A 20,169-nucleotide genomic window follows, 5' to 3' on the forward strand; every position below is an offset into this window, starting at 1 on the left:
TTTCTAGTAAATTGCTTTCTTCTTGGTATATCATAATCATCATGAACTAAATCATTCAACTTAACATCAATTCATCTCCCTTTTTTTACATTTTTGTTTTCTTCTGGAGAGATCAATCAATTTGGTATTAATTTACAATTGTGTTGGAATGGAATGGGGATTAGTTTCACTGGGCCTGGGCCTGCAATAACCAACAATTCTTGAGCTGCGACTGGGCCTTCTCCCTGAAACTGCTGACCCGAACCAAACAGAAATGAGTGCAACCCAAACCCATGCCCAGCCCGAAACCCGGCCCGCTATCCACTTTACTCGTCTTCAACAAGTAACAGGCGGGCGCACTCTCCTCCCCCCTCCCCTGCACCACTAACCCCCACGCCCTCGTGATCGCATCCCCTCCCTCATTGTTACCGATGCCCTCTCCGTCACCGTTATCATCATCTAATTCTTCCACAAAGATAACGCCGTCCGGGAACGGCGCCACTCCCGTCTCCCATTTCCGTCTGAGCCCGTCCCAATTCTCCTCCTCCACCCGCTTCTCCGTCTCCAGCCTCGGCCTCCCGTCCGTGCTTCTCCCGTACACGTTCACCAACAGCGGTGCTTCCCGGAGATTCTTGACAATCTCCACAACCGACTCCCTCATCCACTCGTCCAACTTCTCATACGCCGCCGCCGCGGCGTCGCTCCCACCGCCTCGTCGCCGTTCCCGCCCCACCGCCTCCAATCCCGCCCCCGCCATCGCCAGTACCTCACTTCCTCTTTTGCCCCCGGATCCACGTATCATCGAAAGACTCTGTTTGGAAGGACTGCAGATGCAAAGACTGTTCTGACGGCGGTGATCAAGAACGGCGTTGTTATTCCCTCCGAACTGGACTCCCAGCGACGCCATTCGCAATCGCAGAGAAAACGTCGTCGTCCAAACAACTATCACCGTTTTCTGGAAACGTTTTCTTGCCGCGGACGTCTTTGGAAACGTTTTCTTGCCGCTGAAGTCTTTGAATCTGAGTCAGGATTTTGTGGTGGAAGCAGGAGCTGTTTCTGTTAAATAGACGGCGAAGAGTGACGGAGTTGGATTCCGAATCCAAAACTGACTGCTGTTTTTCTCGTTTCCGAGACCGGTTAGAATTCAAAGAGTCAGTTAATAAAGGAAGACGGCACGAGGCAGCGCGTGCTCGGATGCTTCGTCCCCACGCGGTACACGTGGACGCGGAGTATAAATCCTTGGTGTGGAACTTGATCTTTTGATCCGGACCGTTGGTGGTGATGACTTCTGGTCAGATCAAGGGTGTTGGAGTTTTTAAATTGTGGCGTGCACATTTTAGTTATGGATTGAGTGGGATGTGAAATAATGGAGGGGGGGAAGGATGGGTCCCATTTGGCGATGGGAGGACGTGGCACGTGCTGACTCGTGGAAATTGCAAGCAGCGCGGACGCTGGCACAGCCCGGACCGCTCCGTGGAAAGCTCGACCAATGAATCTAGAGAGAATTGACACGTTGGCAGAGCCGTTAGGATTTATATATCCACGTAGACAGAGTAAATCCACCTGGAATTTCGGCGTCTGTTTTGTTGCAAGAGAATGAGTGGATGTAAAGTGTATGCGATTGTAGTCAGCAGGCACCCACATCACATCATCATAGCCTCTCTTTTTCTCCATTGGCTTTAAACTGTACAACCCCAACTTATTCTATGGCCCATTTTTGTATTTGTAACGTGATGTTACGCGATATTTTTCAGTACTACGAAATGATATATCATGTTTTATTATACAAACGATAAAATATGTGTGTTAAAAAGTTAATAATTTTAAAAATAAAATTTTTACCACTTACATAAAAACATGTGGTGTATCATCCATGTTCCCGTCATAATGAAAAATTTCTCGTGATGTTATCGATATATTTGCTGGTCTTTTGTTGAATTATATTTGAATTTTATCAATATATAACGTAGGTTGGAAGTTTTTGGATTGCCAAAATAGCAACGTATGAGAAGTTAGTGTATCATTATTTTATGTTACCTCTTTTAATATATTTCATTTTTGGATATGACATATGGAAGGTCCTATGTTCTATTGGAACAAAACAAAAACAAATAAAAAGAAAAAAGAAAGTTAATATATCAAATAAGGGATGTGATATTCACACATCCTATTTTACTTCTCACACACTTTTTTAATTTTCGATCATCGGATCCGATGAATTGAAGAAGATCAACGGACATAAATTATCAAAAAATGTGTGAGAAATAAAATAAGATATGTGGATAACACATCCTATCAAATAATTACAACACAAGAAAAGCATGATAAAAAAACAGTACTCAAATATTGAGTATTTGAAACATGAAACTTGAAAGAAGGCTGCATCCTGCATGTGGGTGGTTGTATCAAGGAACTTGGTCAACCCCTCAAATAAGACCCATACCCCTCACAGACAAGACCCATATGATGGACTATTGAGGAAGACCTTTAACAAATCAAAGCACCAGATTATGGTGTACGGAAAGGGATCCATTTCGGGATCACTTCTACTAAATTTACCCAATCATTTAATCCAGACCCTTGAAATTTGATCAAACAACTAAAATTATTATAACTTTTAAAAGACCCCCTGTTTGTAGTCATTGGATCAAATTTCAAGAATCTAGATTGATTGATTTGGTGAAAGTAATCCGGAGATGATCATTTTCCATGGTGTGTGTGTGGAAGAAAAATGATAACATTTTTTTTAATTTTCTCACACACTTTTATTTAATTAATTATGCTTGTAATTTATGTTTGATTTATTCAATTTGATACCCATAAATAAATAGGAGTACAAGAGAAGCTAAAAATAGTTTATAAAAATCACATATGAGAACATTATTGAACTATATGAAGTTCCAAATAACTTGTAACATGATATTGAAATATAAAATTAGGGGTTTTCATTACAAATGTTTCCTAAAATTGTCCCACTGAACGGAGTTGGTGTTATCTTAGACGCGGAAGAGTTAATCTAAAATAACATCAGCTCCATCCTCCGTCAAATTTGTCCTACATTTTCTGAAACTAATATTAAGTATATAAAAGCTACAACTTGCATATTAATTTTCTTAGAACTTTTGATTCGTAGCATTACAACTAGCGTTTTCTTGCTTGTAGAATCTATTGGTGACATCTACGCTGACAGTCTCAACGTATCCATGTCCACAATCCACGGTGCACAATTCAGTTGAACCAGACAAAGCACTTCAAGAACCTAAAATTCATTCTGATTAAGTGCAAAATGAGGTGTGGAACCTATGGTAGGCGGCAACAGGGAGGAAGTTATGGCAGAGATAGTGCAGGCTGATATCGATGATGACAGTACTGCTTCTGGTTCATCGAGAAAGAGAGAGCGCGAGTGAACAAATTGGATATGAGTACAAGAAAACTTTTTGCATAACTAGATTAACATCAATGAAGCCTGAATTCCAACTGTAGTAGCAAATTAGGAACAAGAACATGACATGCATCGTTTTAGTTCTATATACATGACTAAATCTCTTTAACTATAAATACTAGGCCATTTTGAAATTGATATCACATCAGTATCAGGCCAGTGAGACTAAGTAAGGCCTTTGACCAAATATTTTTCAACAATCAATTTCACATACTTTTCTACCACATTCAAATTCAAATATGATGATGAAAGTGTTAGTATTTTTTATACTAAATGTTAGGTCTCAAGTTCCATCTAGTTGGAGACGACCGTGCTGCAAGCTACAGCTTGCGTAGATTTCATCAAAGCTCTCTGATGTGGTGCTTGGTCCTAATGCGCCCGTAATACATGAATTTCCAGTGCTTTGTGAAGCGTCGAGGGTGGAATATCAAGAACGCTTATTCCAAGTCCAGCTTTTCAACTATAACGAAGAGTTCATCACTATGATAATTAATGTAGTGAATGTTTATGTAGAGGGATTCTTTGCTAACAACCGATATTGCCATTTAGGAGGCGCTTTTTCAAATGTAAATGCTTACCGAGCTTTATTTCCCTACACTAGGGAGCTTAATTTTGGCGACATGTATGATGAACAAGAGCATGAGGCAAGAGCAAAAAAGCTTAATCTTGAATTAGGACATGCGCCGTTAAATAATGCCATTTCCCAATTGTGCTTTATGAACCGTGTTTCCTTTATAGCCAAATCACTTTTTTTGACCATTCAAATGATATCCAAAGAGGTAAGACTTAGTGCAATGAAGGGTCATATCGCTTCTCACATAGACACGAGAACAACTTACGTACTGACTATTTTGTCAGTTGATGTCTAACAAAATTAAGGACGGCTATCTCGAGAGATACATGGTGCATGACCATTTGGAACGTTACAAAACCCTATTCAAATTAGAAATAGAGGCTACCAGTATGTCGAAATGGGTAGCTCCCATTCACCTAACCTTATTACATGTCTGGCCTTTATTACTCCACGTAAAAATCCGTGATGCGGCCCAAATACTAATGAGGACTCCAAGCAAATATGTATGACAAAAGTAACAGGATGGATGGCTGGTTTTGATGGCAAATGTCTTGAGGCCAATGATAACTTGACTTCCCCTATTTATATTTGTCGCAATGCAATAACACGAAACCTAACCAACAATGGACCTTCCAAACGTATGGTGAAATAATGTGGAAGGAGAGAGATTATATGAGCATCGCGTAGTAACATCGTCAATATTGTGTTAATAAATCATCGTACAAAACCAAAGGCATTGGGTGAATCATCCATTGTCCAATACCTAGCATCTCACAATCTATTAACACGACATTAACAATAATACTGCCCGATGCCCACACAATATCTATCCTTAAACACTAATTGCACCATCTGTTTGGAAAGTTCACTATTGGCTGGCTTTCGTGCTATTGTACCGTGACAAATACAAATAAGAGGAGTTAAGTTATCACTTGCCTCAAGGCATTTGCCATCACAACCGGCAACCCATCCTATGACTTGTACTATACACATTTGCTTGGAGTCCTCGTTAGTATTTGGGCCGCATCGCATATTTATGTGAAGAAATAAGATCATACATGTAATATGGTTAGCAAAATGGGTGCTACAAATTTTGAATTGTTGGTAGTCCCTATTTCTAATATGAATGAGACTTTGGAACGTTTGAAAAGGTCTTGCACCATATATCTCTCATGGCAGTCGGCCAAATTTTTATTTTTTTTTTGTCATCAACCAACTATATAGTCAGTATGTAAGTTGTTCTCATGCCTATGTGGGAAGCAACATGCCACTCTATTGCAATGAGCCTTACTACTTCAGATATCATCTGAATGATAAAAAGAAATGTCTAGCTATAGTGGAAACACGTTCCACAAATCACAATTGGAAAATGGCATTGTATAGTAGCACAAGTCCCAATTAAGGGTTAAGCCTTTATGTTCATGCCTCATACTCTAGTTTATAATATTTGCCACTGAAATTAAGCTCCTCATTATAGGGAATATAAAGCTCAGTAAGCATTTGCATTTGAAAAAGCGTGTCTGAAGTCGCAATACTGGTTCTCAGCGAAGAACCCCACCACGTAAACATTCACTACATGAATTATCATAGTGAAGAACTCTTCGTTGTAGTTAAAAAGATGGACTTAGAAGAAATGTTCTCTATACTCCACCCTCGACGCATCACAAATTACTGAAAATTCATGTACTATCTATGGGCACATTAGAGAGCTCTGATGAAATCTGTGTATGTTGCAGTCTGTAGCATGACCCTAACTAGAGGGAAGTTAAGACCCTAGTAACATTTAGTATTAAAAAATACTAATGTTGAAACTAAACTCATGCACATCCGTAGACGGAGGCGAGATCTAGTCGTAATCGTAATTGTCTATGATATCCGGCAAAAGGAGAATGAGGTTGATTATGGAAGGTGTGGTTGAATCCGAGAAGACTGCCTACATATATCTTAGGAGGAGAATTAAACCATTGGTGTCGTTCTAAGGACGAATAATGTGAAGTATGCACATCGTGAACCATCCTTAATGAATAGCCTATGAGTGGGTGTTAAGGAGATGAGTCTTTGTTAGGCATAGAGAGAATATTTGTGTAGTAGTCTTGTAGTGAAGATGAAGAATCCTTAGTTATGAGTGATTAGAGAATCCAAAAAAGTTCCCATATCCAAAGAAGAGTTCCTTTATAAATACTCAGGGTAGAGTATTTATAGAGATCTTGAGAATCTTTGTAGGGAGAGTAATCCCAAAATATCTAGGAGAGAGTTTTGGATAAGATGTCAAATTGTACTAGGATCGTGATTACATTGCTTAATCCCCAAAATATCCTATTTGACTTGAATTAGGGTTTCTTTACTTGGGTGACAAGTAGATCTTATGACTTATGCCTAGCATGTCAGACTACATTACATGGCTTATGAGCATTATGGTTCTTCTTGCCACCCAAGGTGCCACGTGTCATGGTCCTAGAAAATTATGGTCCCACAATTAGCACTTTCATCATCATGTTTGAATTTGAAAGTAGTCGAAAAATATGTGAATTTGATTATCCTCTAGCTTGGTGAAGAAGATTTGATCAAGGGCCTAACTTAGTTCGAACATGATTTGGTCTTTTCTTGAGGAAAGTAAAGCCAGATGAGTGATGTGTATTCAATTTGAAAATGACCTAGTATTTATAGGTAAAGAGACTTGGTCATGTATATGGAAACTAAAACCATGCATGTCAGCTTCTTGTTCATGGAAAACCATACATGGAATGTTCTTGATCCTAATGTTCTTGGAAAACCATCATGTTCTTGTTCTTGGTCCTAATTTGACAGGATAGTTGGAATTCAGGGGCTTCAATATTGATGCTAATCTAGTTATGCAAAATGTTGTCTTGCACTCATATCCTATTTGCTCATGCGCGCTCTCTATCTAGGTTAGTCACTATAATTGTATGCTTCCCAAGTTGCAAAAATTCATCCATATTTTTTCTTTCGTAAAACCTGCTATTTGAATTTGTTGACGAAAAAGATAACCCAAGATTTGGATTCAGTAACAAAATGTTATTGGGCAAACTCACTATTTGAATCGTCCACCTTCACTCGTTAATTCCTTCACCGTAGCACGAACGAGTTTGTCGTGAAAATCCATTTCACGCATCGCATCGATGGCTGCGTCCATTCAGGTGTCCTGCAAATACCAAGTGAAAGTGCAAAATCTGAGAAAACAGCTCCTAAAAATCTCTGAATAAAAACAAGAAGGAAATCAAATGTGAGAAAACAAAACTTATGGAAGAAAAATTGCGGGAAAAGGCGAGAAAGTGTGAGAAAATGAAAGTAGAGGCTGAACCTTTTTGCCTCTTGCTCTTGGACCTAGCCATTGTTGGAGCTCCGCCGCGCCACAATCTGAAGGCACAAATCTGTTTTGTTGCAAGAGATTGCGTGGATGTAAAGTGTATACGAGCTCAAATAAGACTCATATGATGGACTATTGAGAAGGACTTGAACAAATCAAGGCTCTAGATTATAGTCTGTATGCCCTTTATTCAAAAGGATCTCCATTTTTTGGTAAATGCATCCAGCCTCGAATCTAAGACCTCCTATACCCATATAGTTATCGTACTAATTGTTTAACTAAGCGAAGTGCGTGAGGATTTTGGGTTTTGTTTGAAATGTGAAATGGGTTTTGCATTAGGACAGTCAATCCATGGTTATTTATTGAAGATGGTTTTCATACGCTCTTGATCTAACAACGTCTTGAAAAAAGTGGGAGGAGAAGATGTTGAAAATAGGATAAGTTGATTGCTTTTGTTTTTGTGTGCTGAACTTGCTTCCCTTTAAGTTCGGAATCTCATGGATCTTCTTCATCTAGCTCTCAGCCTCCAAGCGAAACGTCTCCCATACTGCAGTTGGAGACGGAGATAGAGGCAGAGTTAATTACTGGCGTGTACTAGCGAGAAGAAGTGAGCCCTAACTCCATTTCTAACTGCTGCAGTATGGAAGACGCCCTCTGCTTGCCGTATGAGAGATAGATGAAGATGATCCTGAGATCCCCAACCTATGGAGAAACAACGAGTTCAGCATACAAAAACTACAAGAAGAAGAAGCAGCAGCAATCAACTTATTCTAATTTCAAGATGCTTCTACTTTGTCAAGCAGTTGTTCAATCAAGAGCATATAACAGCCTCTTCCATAAATCGCCATATTCACTGTCGTATTATTTCCCTTATCAACATGAAAGTAAAATCCTTTTCACATTTCTAACAAAACCCCAAATCCTAAAGCGATTTCCTATGAGAAAATAATGAAAACACATAAAAAATAAACGAACCTTCGGCAATTCCTTCACCGCAGCATGGAGGAGTTTCTTGTCAAAACCCGTTTCACGGTTCGCATCAGTGCTGGGTCCATTCGGGACCCTGCAAATACAAAGTGAAAACGCAAAACGTAAGAAAATAGCTCCACCAAAACTCGATTTTTTTTTTTTTTCTTTCTGAAGAATGGGAAAAAACAAGAAGGAAATCCAATGAGAAAACTAAACTTGTGGAAGAAAACACGAGCGAGAAAGTGCAGGATACCCGAATGGACGCAGCCATTGATGCGACCGTTTTGAGTCGAGGTCGTGGAAGCCATTGTTGAAGCTCCATCGCTCCACAAGTACCCAAATCTGCTGCTGTGTTGATTCTACTTGAAATGGAAAAAAATGGGAAGGAACTTGAGGGGTGTATGAGGTGAGAACAATAACTCTGACTCTGCAAATTGTAGGTGGAAGTTTGATTGTCACACTAAACCTACGTACTTATGACCAAAAATCAACCCCATTAATTTTTTTTATATTTTTATTTTCCATACAAGTCTCCTTCTGCGTGAACTACCTAAAACCCTAATCAACCATGCACAAGTCATTCTTTTTAACGCAGAGGGCGCAGCGCCATCTTTACACGCTACCTACTCTTAAAGATATAACCTCATTTAAACCTTCTTCTGATCTACCACACCATTTGTATTAATTCCTTATTATTGCTATTATTGGCCTAATCGGATAAATGGTCCAGTGATCACAAGGTATTCGAAAGATAGTTCATGTGGTAAAAGAATTCGGATTCAAACCCATTTGGTATAAGTTTATTAGGATTTATGCCCAAAATTAAAACTTTTGTCATTTTTCCGTTAGTTTAAGCCGTGAGGGATGAAATGGAATGACGTGTCATTCTTCCATTAGTCTTAGCCGTGAGGGATGAAATGGAATGACGTTTCATCATTTTGAAAAGGGGATCAATAATGGAAGGGATGAAATTGAAATGATGAAATGACCATCTTAGCCTTACCCGTGAGGTCCACGTGCAAACTACTAACAGAGGAAATGACAGAAGTTCTAATTTCGAGCATAATCCTAACAGACTTTGACCACAGGTGTTTAAATCTGAATTTTTTTACCACATGAGCTATCTTCCAAATACCTTATGAGCACGGAGATTATTTATCCGATTAGACCTACTATTATTTATACCAACATGGCACTCCAAGCACGACTGCAGTGGTATTTGCAAATATAACATGCATGGCCGATCGCGTTCATGCACCCCCCAGAACTAAACTGGAGAGGTTTTTAGATTTAGATACCTTGTTCCTCTATTTTTCGTATTAAACATGTAATGATGTATGCCTTTTAAATTTTTTATTAAACATTCTTGTACAATTTAAGTGTCACGTGTATAAGTCACGTTAACGTATATAAAGCTAATTAATGAAAAACTGTTTAAGACATGATTCGTTATATAAGGTTAATTAACCATGCGAACGTTTGCAGCTCAAACAGGTAAAAATGTTTAACGCTACACTGCAAGTGAGTCACGTTAACGTTGGATTTTTAATAGCACAAAATGTGCATGTTAATATATGACAAGGTCGGCTACCAAAAAAAAATTGTTGGAGACAACATTTGCTTGCTCATGTACATTTGAAATCACATTAAACAATATTAATATTGATGGTGTTAAGCGTGTACTCATGCATATTCTGGTAAATTTCAATTACTATAACGTATCGTATTTAAAATTGTCACTTCTCCTCCTGATTCCTAATAAGTCGCAAACTGATTTTATTTTTCCAGGTACCGGCCCGCCCCTTGGCAATGCTATTGGGCTTCTTATTATAATGTGGAGGCGGATCTAAGGATTGGCCCAATGCTATGGGGCTTCCATAAAATCCCACCCACAATATTGTCGCAGTATGGGTTTGAGGGTTTTAACGAAACACTTCCGGTACTGTTCATTTTTAACGAAAAATCATATTTTTACTTTTCATAGTATTATTCACTACACCTTTATTTGTCCTTTTTCATTCAAACTAAAGTTTTTTTAGACTTTTCGTTAGTTTTTCTTTCTCTTTATGCTTTTGTCTTGGAGTACTAGAGTTGTAATTTGCAGCATGTTTATAAAGATCGTAATTTTGCAACTGACAAGTTAGCCAAATTGAATTTAAGTAGCAAGATGGATTTTGAAGACCTTACGGAGCCTCCTACTTATTTAATTCAAACCTTTTTCAATGACTTCTATGTAGTCGTTGAAGCTAAACTAATTGTTCTTTAATATTTATTTTTTGTTCTTTAATATTTATTTTTTGTTCTTAGGAGGGTGGACCCGTACGATGTTGATGTATAACTTGTGACAACAGAACAGAAGTGATGAATAAGGGTGGGTGGGTAGAAGGAACGGCCGATGCAAAACTTGAACTGTTGCACACGTGGGTAGCTGGAGGCCCTCCAATATAATTTTCAGCTAAAATAAAAATATTTATTATTTTCCGTAAATGCCCCTAACTAAATTCTTAATAGGATAGGTAATAAATATTGAGGACTTGTTAGCAAATTTTGGAAGAATAATATGAATATGAAAAGTGACTGTCTTGGTGCCTTGCAAACCAAGTGACACACTCTATTGGCATTTTGGGAGGATTGAATTCTCACAATCCATTCCTCATCAATTACAATCTCTCTTTTGTATTTTGTAAATTTTAACCTCAATTCCTGTTTTGCTTTTATAAGCAATAATACTGGAGGGAAATTCAAATTACGAACAGGTGCAAAGATGAATGTTCTTAATCAAGTAATGTTAAGCCTCTTACCAACTCATTGTATACTTATTTATTTCTACAAATAACTCGGATCATCGAAAATTTATCTTGCAGCAAAGTATAACTGACGAATTTGTTTCGAGTTATATTATTAGCTAACAATTTATGTGTTATAATATGATCGAATCCATACCACTTCTTAGTATTCTGACTGTTATACAATAATTACCCTAGGTTGTGCAACTTACTAATTGAGGTGTCAACAAGCTAGGGACCTAAAATTTAGAAATTTGTAATCAAAATATGGGGTTGTTATTGTAATTTTAACAATTGCAAAGTTAAGTTGGAGAAAGTGAGATGTGATCACAAGCTTTCTATCCTCCAAAATAGCACCACCTACCACTTGCTAGGAAGGCAATTGTCAGCTGAAAATCTCACACCCCAATATATATAGCCCCTCAAACAGCGGTTACATGCAATCCCAGTTGTTTTTTCAGACAAATATTTCCATCTCCTCCCTTCTTCTCCACAGCTTCCTGCCAATCATACTCCCAAATCACAAAGCCAGTAAGAGTAATACCTCTCTGCCTCTCTGCCTCTCTGCTAAATTGCTAATCTCTCCCCCTAATGTTTATAATCCCATTTATTTTTATATTTTTTATATTTTTGTTGGGTGGATTTTTTCATGATTAAAGTTTTAATCTTTGTGTTTTGCAGTGGGCACTGAAGTTGTAATGGTGGATGAAGTCCCTTTTCCTCCTCAGATCACAACCACCAAGCCATTATCTCTGCTGGGTCAAGGTAAAGTCATCATCTTTTTCACATGCTATTTAATTACATATCTGGGTTTTAACTTTAATTAGCAAAGTAAATCAAAAAATTACTGATGGGTAAATTGGGGTTTTCGCAGGAATTACCGACATTGAGATTCACTTTCTTCAAATCAAGTTCACAGCAATTGGGGTTTACTTGGACCCTGAAGTTGCTTCACATCTTCAACAGTGGAAGGCCAAAAAGGCAGATGAACTTGCAGAAGATGATGACTTTTTTGATGCTCTTATTTCTGGTAAAGTTTCAATCTTTATCCGTCATATTTCATTTGGCTAATAGCCCAATACCAATTTGATAAACGTGTGTCGGGCCAGTAGTGTTCATGTAGCTCATGCTGAGAAATTAGAGTAGTTTAAAATATCGACCAAATTTAAAGTTAACCCAATTAGTTTTTGATCAAGTTGTGCGTTCATGTAGCCCCTGTTGAGAAGTTCATTAGGGTTGTGGTGATCAAGGAGATCAAAGGGTCACAATATGGAGTGCAGCTTGAGAGTGCTGTGAGGGACAGATTGGCAGCTGATGACAAATACGAGGAAGAGGAGGAGGAGGCCTTGGAAAAAGTTGTTGAGTTCTTCCAATCAAAGTACTTCAAGAAGGATTCCGTCATCACATTCCATTTTCCTGCAACTTCTGCCGCGGCCGAGGTAAAGAATCATCTTAATCAAAGGGTAGAAAGTAAAAAGTAACATGAATATTGTTGAACAACGTAAAATCCTCTACCGAGACATTTTGCGATGAAATCTCACACACGTTGTGCTGATAGGCAGTTAAACTTAAATGCACATTGAAGACGATATAAGTGTTGATTAGTAATTACTAATTAGTTGCTGACCCGACTCTGTGAAAGCTTTGGCAAACATCGTTACAAGCTATTGTTTAATTTGTACTTGAACTTTTATGTGTATGCAGATTGTGTTTAGCACCGAAGGGAAGCAAGAGTCGAAACTCAAAGTGGAGAATGCAAATGTGGTGGAGAACATCAAGAAATGGTATTTGGGTGGGACAAGAGGGGTGTCTCCTTCGACCATCTCCTCCCTGGCCAACGTACTCTCAGCTGAACTGAGCAAGTGAGTTAACTAAGTGAATGTCTAGTTCTTGGGACTTATGGGATGTTACTGTTTGAATTGCAAGGCTCGTTTTGAAAGTTTGTGAAGGGGAAAAATCTGCGGTTTCTTGTTCTGTTTCGCGTAATAAAATGAATGATATATCGAGTTCTGTCCATTCAAATGTATTGTGCTTTTCGACAACATACATGACAATACATTATTAGTTTGAAATACTGTCACAGTGACGTATTTGGTATAGATAAGTGTTTCTCGTGAAGGAGAACGTCGGTCTTCGTACTCTTTACCGTTGAAAATGACTAATCCGTCCTGTCTGTCCTCAAACTTCTTAAAATCTGTTGAATTATTATATCAAGAAAACTTATTGGTAGCACATTGTTGATCGTCCTGCTCATAGAGGTCAAATAATATGATCACAACATGAATATAACATTGTTGATAAGGAAATGGACCGGGCTTGAGTTGGACTATTTTGGGCCGAGCCGACTTCAGGCTCAAAGTCTCAGCCCCACCTGCCTTATACGGGCCGGGTTGAACCTTGGCCCAATTAGAGTGGCACAATTGGTCCGACCCGTGAGCAGAAGAATTAATTTTTCTGAATTAATTTTTCTATTATTTCACACAATGATTATGGAGGATGATTTTGGCAAGCCAAGAGTCAACGATAATTAGGTATTAAACTCGACATTCAGATGCAAACTTGATTACTTCTCATCTTTCACTTATAAATATTGAAAAATATCATTACTTTGTAGTACTAATGACAAGATTAAATTCATTATCAACTCCATCCATATGATCTTCAAGACTTGAATAAAAAGATTGGCCTCAAATTCTCTCTTCCTAAATAAAAGAATACAAATAGTCCATGACGACACTATCATTCAATTGGTCATCCATGACAAGCTTTAGTAGATATTTTTTCAGTGTATCTAGAATACAGATACATACGTCATATGTCATTATATAAATGAAAGGAGACTTTAAAAAAAAGAAAACGAATTGTCGCCCCTTGTATACTGATGTATGGCATTTTGCTCCGTGTTAGGCACATTGAAAAAACTCTTGAGCTTTAGATGTACCTTATTGGTACTTTTCATGTCCTCTCGTTTTTGGTGTACTAGTCATATATACCTAGTGGATCACTGCACATAAATTTAGTAATGCACACTTCTAGTGGACACATTGTTTGAAGATTCTACTTCAACCAAAAAGAAATTGCCACAAAGTAACGAAACCTGAGTGTATAATATATATCATCCGTTAAGTGACTTTGACCATCCATTTAATTTCTGTAAATTATTCAATACACGTATTTCGTATTTCAGTCAAAATAGTGTTCCTCAAGTTTCTATACCAAATATTGCCTTGGCAGTAAAGTAATCTATGGAATCCAAGAAAAATCTCGAAGATGAAAGGTATATTTGATCAATCAAGTTGAAAAGAGGAGGGGGTCGTCCACTGATAAAATATGATGCTTAAGAAAATGCCTTCAGCTCCTCATTGCTTGAAAACATGGGTTTGAAATGAGATAGTGCAGGAATCAAATTTCTTGTGGGCCAACAAAAGGTGAAGAATGCAGGGGGAAAAGAGTTTGTGATTCCATTCTGTTAGCACAAAATGGTGGTTTCTTTTCCTTGTGTTCCTCATATAATTGCCCATCAATTCAAACAGGGAAATTCTAAGGTGCTTGGATCATGGTCATGGAAATGCTACTGCTTATGTTTTCATTAGCTTCCCACTTTTCTAACTTTAGCCCACTTGCCCGAGCACACTCTCAACTTACTTTTACTATCAGTTTTTCATCAACAAAAAGAGGAAGATTCGAACTTCAGACATTTTTCAACACCATGAAGATAACTAACGCTAGACCAATATCTGGGTGATTTACATTCTCGTGGTGGAAACTAGAACAAGTATCACTAGATCCATTCTAAAATGTTTAGGTTGTGATTTGAAATTGAAAATTTTCATGTTACATATATATGATATAATCATCATCTCGATGGCCAAATAATGATTGTATATAATACATATATTCACATGAATTATATCTTACCGTCAAATTGTGGTTGTATTAAATATATGTACGTATTGTATTCAATCCCTAATTTTATATTCCTCAACTAATTGCAAAATAATCAGAAGACCTACATTAGTTTGACAAACTCCATCTTCCTTCTTTAACACATGTGATTAAAGAGACAATAGTATTGCCTCAAAATCCTCATATACAACAGAGAAACTTACGAGGATGCCACATTATGACGACATCTATTAAAATTAAGCACGGTCATTTGTTTTAACTTAATCACATTGTAATATGTGATTAACTTAAAAATACTGTCACAATTGTATCCTCTAGTATAAGTCCTCCTCCAAATGTCCATATATAAGCATTGCCCTAGCACCCATTCTTAATAAAATACAAACACTCTATTAGCTAGCCAGCCTCATCAACGGAGATTGTCGCATCACCTTGTCCACCTGATGATACATTTCCAGCATGTCTAGCACCACCACCATCAACATTTTCGGCCGAATCCGAACTGCCTGCAGCCGGCTGCTCAAGCAACGAATGGCGGCAAATCGGGCACGACGAGTGTGACAAAAACCATGTGTCTATGCACCTGACATGAAATCCATGGCTGCATTTCGGCAGCAGCCTCACTTTCTGCCCGTCTGTAAACTCTCCAAGGCAAATTGGACACTCTGTGGAGGGAATATTTTGTCCAGTCCCATATACCACGATGGGAATCTGGCGCAATGTGCGCTTTCTAAGCCCCGTGGCCGCCAACCGCGCCGCCGTCTCGTCTGGTGTCTCAGAAGAGAACCTTCTGCTGCATCTCAGCGCACACCGGACTATTGAGTTTAGTCCCAATGCAAATATCAGTGCGCACAGCAAGGCTGCTAGGATGATGACCATGTTGGTATCAAAATTGGCATCATTGGCATACGTATCATGTGCCTTGCTCCCATTGGCTTCACTGGCGTTTGTACCACGTGGTCTGCTCCCATGGGTTGGTGATGCTGGTGGTGTACTTGTTGGTTGGTCTAGAAGTAGGCGGTGTGGACGGTGGTGATGAAGAGTTACCATTGATTGATGAATGATGAACTTTTGATGGGTTACTTCAATTCACCAAAATTAAGACAACAGACTTGTAGCTCAGTTAGTTAACTGTATCCACTTCGTACAACTGAGGTTTCAAGTTCGTTTTTCACCAATTAAATATCGCTATATCAATTCACTAGGGACGCACTGCTTAATTGGTTGAGAGCATTCAACTAATACAATCCGAGATTCTGAGTTGGATTCCGCTCTCCCGCTAAATATCAGTTGACCAAAACTAAGAGAACCCAATTTCCTCTACTTGAAGAAAAGGTAAAAGAAGGTACCTTTTTGGTGAAGCTACGCAAATAAGCTTGGAGTTTGACGTCTCCATGGCTTTTTAGCGCCAAATCGCACGACAAAGGAGACTGAGAGAAGGGATTTCATCTTCCCCATGTACAGCCAAGGCTTTCTCTTATTTTTGTTCCACTGTCTAGCTAGCTGAGAGAGAGAGAGAGAGAGGCCTTTAGGGTTGCTAGCAATGTCTACAAGGATTGCAATTAGATAAAAGGACTTTCTAGAAAAGCATATATATAGATATTGTGTTGTCGGTGATGAGGGAAAAGGTGGTGAATTGTATAAAAGCTGAAGCTTTCAAGGTAAATAATCACTTTAACAAATGACTCCTAAGAAGAACAACCCTAAAACTTCGAAAAAGACAAGATGAAGATCCAGAAAACTCAGAGGCTCAAAGGTTGAAGCTTGTTCTGCTTTCCTTCATTTCAAGAGAGAGAGAGAGAGAGAATTTGGTATTTTTCTGCAGGTTTGTGAGAGTTATATAGAGATCATTTTGTAGTATTTGGATTGTGGTTGAGGGGATTGCAGATAAGAGGATGCCAAACGAGATAAAGATGGTTGTCCTTTCAAATTCTATTGTGTGCATTATTGTGGGCAGTGCAAAGGATTAAAGTGAAGAATCGAGTGGGGAAAAAGGTGGTGCTCTAATTGCTCGGGTAATGTAAGGGAAATCAAAATATTAAATCGTATTTGCAGACTAAACAATATGTTACAAATGTAAAATAAACATGTTAATTAATACTTAAGTAGTAATTCAATCATCAATAAATAAATCATTTGTTTTGTAAATTTGATTTAAAAAATTTAATCCCCATAACATTACCTGTTACCAAAATCATTCAACAAAATAAAGTTAAAATGTTGAGAAAAGTTAAGATGATTCTCTGAAAAATAAGACTCTTCATGGACGCTCCGTTACCTTATATTTTTATACAATATTTTATAATGTTGGTACGAAAATTAACATTAAACTGTGAAGTGACAAAGAATCAATAAAGAGTTCGACTTTGAGAAAGTTTCTTAGCATTTCTCTAAAATGTTTGATTAAGCTCTAATTTACCTCATCCCACCTTATCATAATCTCAATTGTGGCTTCAACAAGAAAGAAAAGCCCTTATTTATTCCAGGCACTAATCCTCCTTCCACTTCTTCACTCTTTTCTCTCTTATTGAAAAGTAAAATCATTATTCCCACAATTTAGATGACATAATTATTAATTAATGATAAATGTCCACATTTGCAATTGTAAGAGGATTACCAATATTATAAGAGTATTTTTCTCACCACCATAGTTATGATATATGTTTACTGTATACTTAATCACCTGTCACATGTTTTCTCACCTAATTCTAGTTAATTTTCACATTAAATGTTAATTTATTTTAAAAAATAATTAAAATTAAGTGAAATGATACGTGACAAATGATTAGCTGTATGATGTATGGTGGTGAGCATCGGATCCCTTTCCACCTAATCTGAGATCCGGACCGTTGAAATTTGATCAAACGATTACAAACATAGGACCCCTTTAAAAGTGATAATAACTGTAACTGTTAGATCAAATTTCAACGGTCCGGATTCCGAACTAGGTGAATTAGTGGAAATGGATTATTTCCATGAGCAAAAATGCTCCCAATACTATACATGTGAAACTTAACCCCCACTTTATCCAAAAAAAAGAAAAAGTCAACCCCCACTTCTAATTAACTAATATTAATACAATATTATGTCTCCGAGAGCGCTTGTGGATTTGAAGACATGTAAAATCTAGCCGATGCGTATAAGACTCAATGCAGATTGGATCGTGTATTTCTCAATGAACAATTGTCATTGATGAGATTTAAACTCAAGATTTCATTCACTAAGTAAAGAATAAATGAGTGATTGTGGGTAGCTCATGTTTTACCTTAAGAATTTCTCTAACCCTTGGGTTAAAACCTAAAATTTTTAGCCTATAAAATTTAGGTTTTAACTAAGTCCATAAATTTTAGATTTTAACCTAGAAACAACTTTTTTACTCCAACTTTTTTGGGTTAAAGTTTTAGCCCCATATTATTAAAGAATAAATTTAGGTTCATTTTTTTTTTCTTAAAGTAACTTTTTTAAAAGAAAAAAAATTATGCAAACTATTGTAATTTAATTTTATGAACATTTTAACCTAAAAATATTTAGATTCCGACAAATATTGAAAAATCACTAACCGACACTATGAAACTCGTGAAACACTATGAAAGAATATGAAACACATAAAAGAATTTTTTTAATTACTTTAGCTATTGGATTTAAATTTGGACTATTAAATTTTTTTTTACTGTTGAATTTCATAACATTAGATCTTAATCGTTAGATTAAATGAATTTATAAATATAAAACTAAAAAAGTTATACATATATGATGGACCAGCCCCACTAACTCAAGGGGGAATCCTAGACTAAATTTGACCTAGAAATAAATTTTGAGTTTTAACTCATATCTACCCTAAGGGTTGAACTAAGTTGAGATAAATTTAAAACCTAAAACTTGAATTTTACAGTTGTTTGAGTAGGTCTAATAGGACATGAAGATTTAGAACCTAAATTGTAGGCACTGACACATGAACATGCAAAAAGTCTAATTGTCAGCAAATCATGGAATTTGACCAAATAATTGGCTTTTATAAGCATCTAGAAAATATCACCATGAGAAACGTTACAAAGATCCTATTAAAATGAGATTTTTCAGCCACTTAGTACTACGATGTAATGATATATTTTTTTTCATTTGTAAGTAAGAGGTTTTATATTTCATTCCTGTTATAAATGAATTTGAACCGTATTATTACTAACTCATTGTGAGACTTAATTCACTTCCTTACCTTTTTATTATAGATAATATCATTTGTTAAAAAAATAAAACTCTTTATATATTCTTTATCACATTATATTTTGACATAATATTATTATAAAAAATTAATGTTAAACAGTAAATTGACAGAAACTCGATAAAATTAACTTTGAGGGAGCTTCGTCGGCATTTCCCATGTTTCTATACTAATTGGTAATCATATAAAATTGAACATTAATCACTATCTTGACAATGACATGTTTATACTGTCAAGATACTTGTGGGTTGTGAGTGTGTGGCCATGAGTAGGGCACGTGAGAGGCACGTGATCATTCAGATGGGAGATCAGATGACTGAGGGAGTTGATGGGTCCACACATGTCTAGTCCATGTGTCCCAATGGGCCCTCAAAATTCAAGGGATAAACACATGTTATTCTTGGATTGACTAAACCCATACAAGTTCCATCAAGATCCATGTACAAATTTTAAAAAAATTGAATGGGCTACCGACTTTGCTAGCCTCTTCAAGTCTTCAACACCTTAATTGATTAGGTGAACATGTGGAGCAGCTTCAACCAATCATGCTAGCTAACTTCTCAAGCATGAACTAAGAATGTCTAATCAAGTGATTCGAAAAATAGTTCTCACAAAAATACAAGATTCTTTGTATTTTGATTTCACTTAATTGCACGCCGATTTTGTTGATGTAAGAACTATTCTAATCAAGTTTATCAAAATGTCTCTCCTCACACGCTAACTTTTGTTTGTATCTATTTTGAATTCTAGTAGGTGGCAGATTCAAGCAAGATGCAAACCTTGAGATTCTAGTGTTAATGATTCAAGTTTTTTGAATAAAAATAGAGCGTGAGGCGCTTAAACTTTAATTTTAAGTTTATTTTACTGAGGCATTTATTTGGACACTTGGTGAGCTTGTTGTTGTCAGTCAAAGCATGTTGCACAATGTCAACATATATTGACATATGTTGAAACAACCTGATGAGT

General features: G+C 37.2%; 4 protein-coding genes across 5 annotated transcripts; 1 reads left to right on the top strand and 3 right to left on the bottom strand.

Annotated features, from left to right (window-relative positions):
• Positions 1-1,129, bottom strand: LOC137721410 (uncharacterized). The gene has a single exon (XM_068460504.2). The coding sequence runs from the start codon at positions 884-886 to the stop codon at positions 167-169; it is 720 nt and encodes a 239-aa protein (XP_068316605.2). The 5' UTR covers positions 887-1,129; the 3' UTR covers positions 1-166.
• Positions 1,130-5,183: 4,054 nt separating this feature from the next.
• LOC148699009 (uncharacterized) lies at positions 5,184-8,939 on the bottom strand. Its single transcript, XM_088689142.1, has 5 exons — positions 8,935-8,939; positions 8,546-8,758; positions 8,299-8,386; positions 7,318-7,387; positions 5,184-7,158 (listed from the first exon to the last, which is right to left on the bottom strand). The coding sequence occupies exons 1-5, from the start codon at positions 8,937-8,939 to the stop codon at positions 7,121-7,123; spliced, it is 414 nt and encodes a 137-aa protein (XP_088545268.1). The 3' UTR covers positions 5,184-7,120.
• A 2,502-nt stretch (positions 8,940-11,441) lies between these two features.
• On the top strand, positions 11,442-13,094 carry LOC137720438 (chalcone isomerase-like protein 2). 2 transcript variants are annotated; one of them, XM_068459506.2, is made up of 5 exons: positions 11,442-11,609; positions 11,760-11,843; positions 11,953-12,108; positions 12,291-12,517; positions 12,783-13,094. In XM_068459506.2, exons 1-5 carry the CDS (start codon positions 11,516-11,518, stop codon positions 12,942-12,944), a joined length of 723 nt encoding a protein of 240 aa, XP_068315607.2. In that variant the 5' UTR covers positions 11,442-11,515; the 3' UTR covers positions 12,945-13,094. The 2 variants fall into 2 exon arrangements, with proteins under 2 accessions (XP_068315607.2, XP_068315606.2); XM_068459505.2 differs by having other exon boundaries at positions 11,456-11,615.
• A 1,998-nt stretch (positions 13,095-15,092) lies between these two features.
• On the bottom strand, positions 15,093-16,804 carry LOC137721296 (RING-H2 finger protein ATL74-like). The gene has a single exon (XM_068460402.2). It carries the CDS (start codon positions 16,032-16,034, stop codon positions 15,381-15,383), a length of 654 nt encoding a protein of 217 aa, XP_068316503.2. The 5' UTR covers positions 16,035-16,804; the 3' UTR covers positions 15,093-15,380.
• Positions 16,805-20,169: the final 3,365 nt, after the last annotated feature.

The sequence above is a fragment of the Pyrus communis genome, chromosome 1 (genome assembly GCF_041283825.1).
Source record: "Pyrus communis isolate YQ-2024b chromosome 1, ASM4128382v1, whole genome shotgun sequence".
Classification (NCBI taxonomy): Eukaryota; Viridiplantae; Streptophyta; class Magnoliopsida; order Rosales; family Rosaceae; genus Pyrus; species Pyrus communis.

Bases quoted from the DNA above. Each gene is read 5' to 3' on its own strand.
- LOC137721410 (XM_068460504.2), bottom strand. From the start codon at position 886: ATGGCGTCGCTGGGAGTCCAGTTCGGAGGGAATAACAACGCCGTTCTT.
- LOC148699009 (XM_088689142.1), bottom strand. The intron at 8,387-8,545 runs GTATCCTGCACT...TTGTATTTGCAG, and splicing joins CAATGGCTGCGTCCATTCGG to GGTCCCGAATGGACCCAGCA. The intron at 7,159-7,317 runs GTTCAGCCTCTA...TGGTATTTGCAG, and splicing joins CAAGAGCAAGAGGCAAAAAG to GACACCTGAATGGACGCAGC.
- LOC137720438 (XM_068459505.2), top strand. From the start codon at position 11,516: ATGCAATCCCAGTTGTTTTTTCAGACAAATATTTCCATCTCCTCCCTT. The intron at 11,844-11,952 runs GTAAAGTCATCA...GGGTTTTCGCAG, and splicing joins ATTATCTCTGCTGGGTCAAG to GAATTACCGACATTGAGATT. The intron at 12,109-12,290 runs GTAAAGTTTCAA...GCGTTCATGTAG, and splicing joins TTTTGATGCTCTTATTTCTG to CCCCTGTTGAGAAGTTCATT.
- LOC137721296 (XM_068460402.2), bottom strand. From the start codon at position 16,034: ATGGTAACTCTTCATCACCACCGTCCACACCGCCTACTTCTAGACCAA.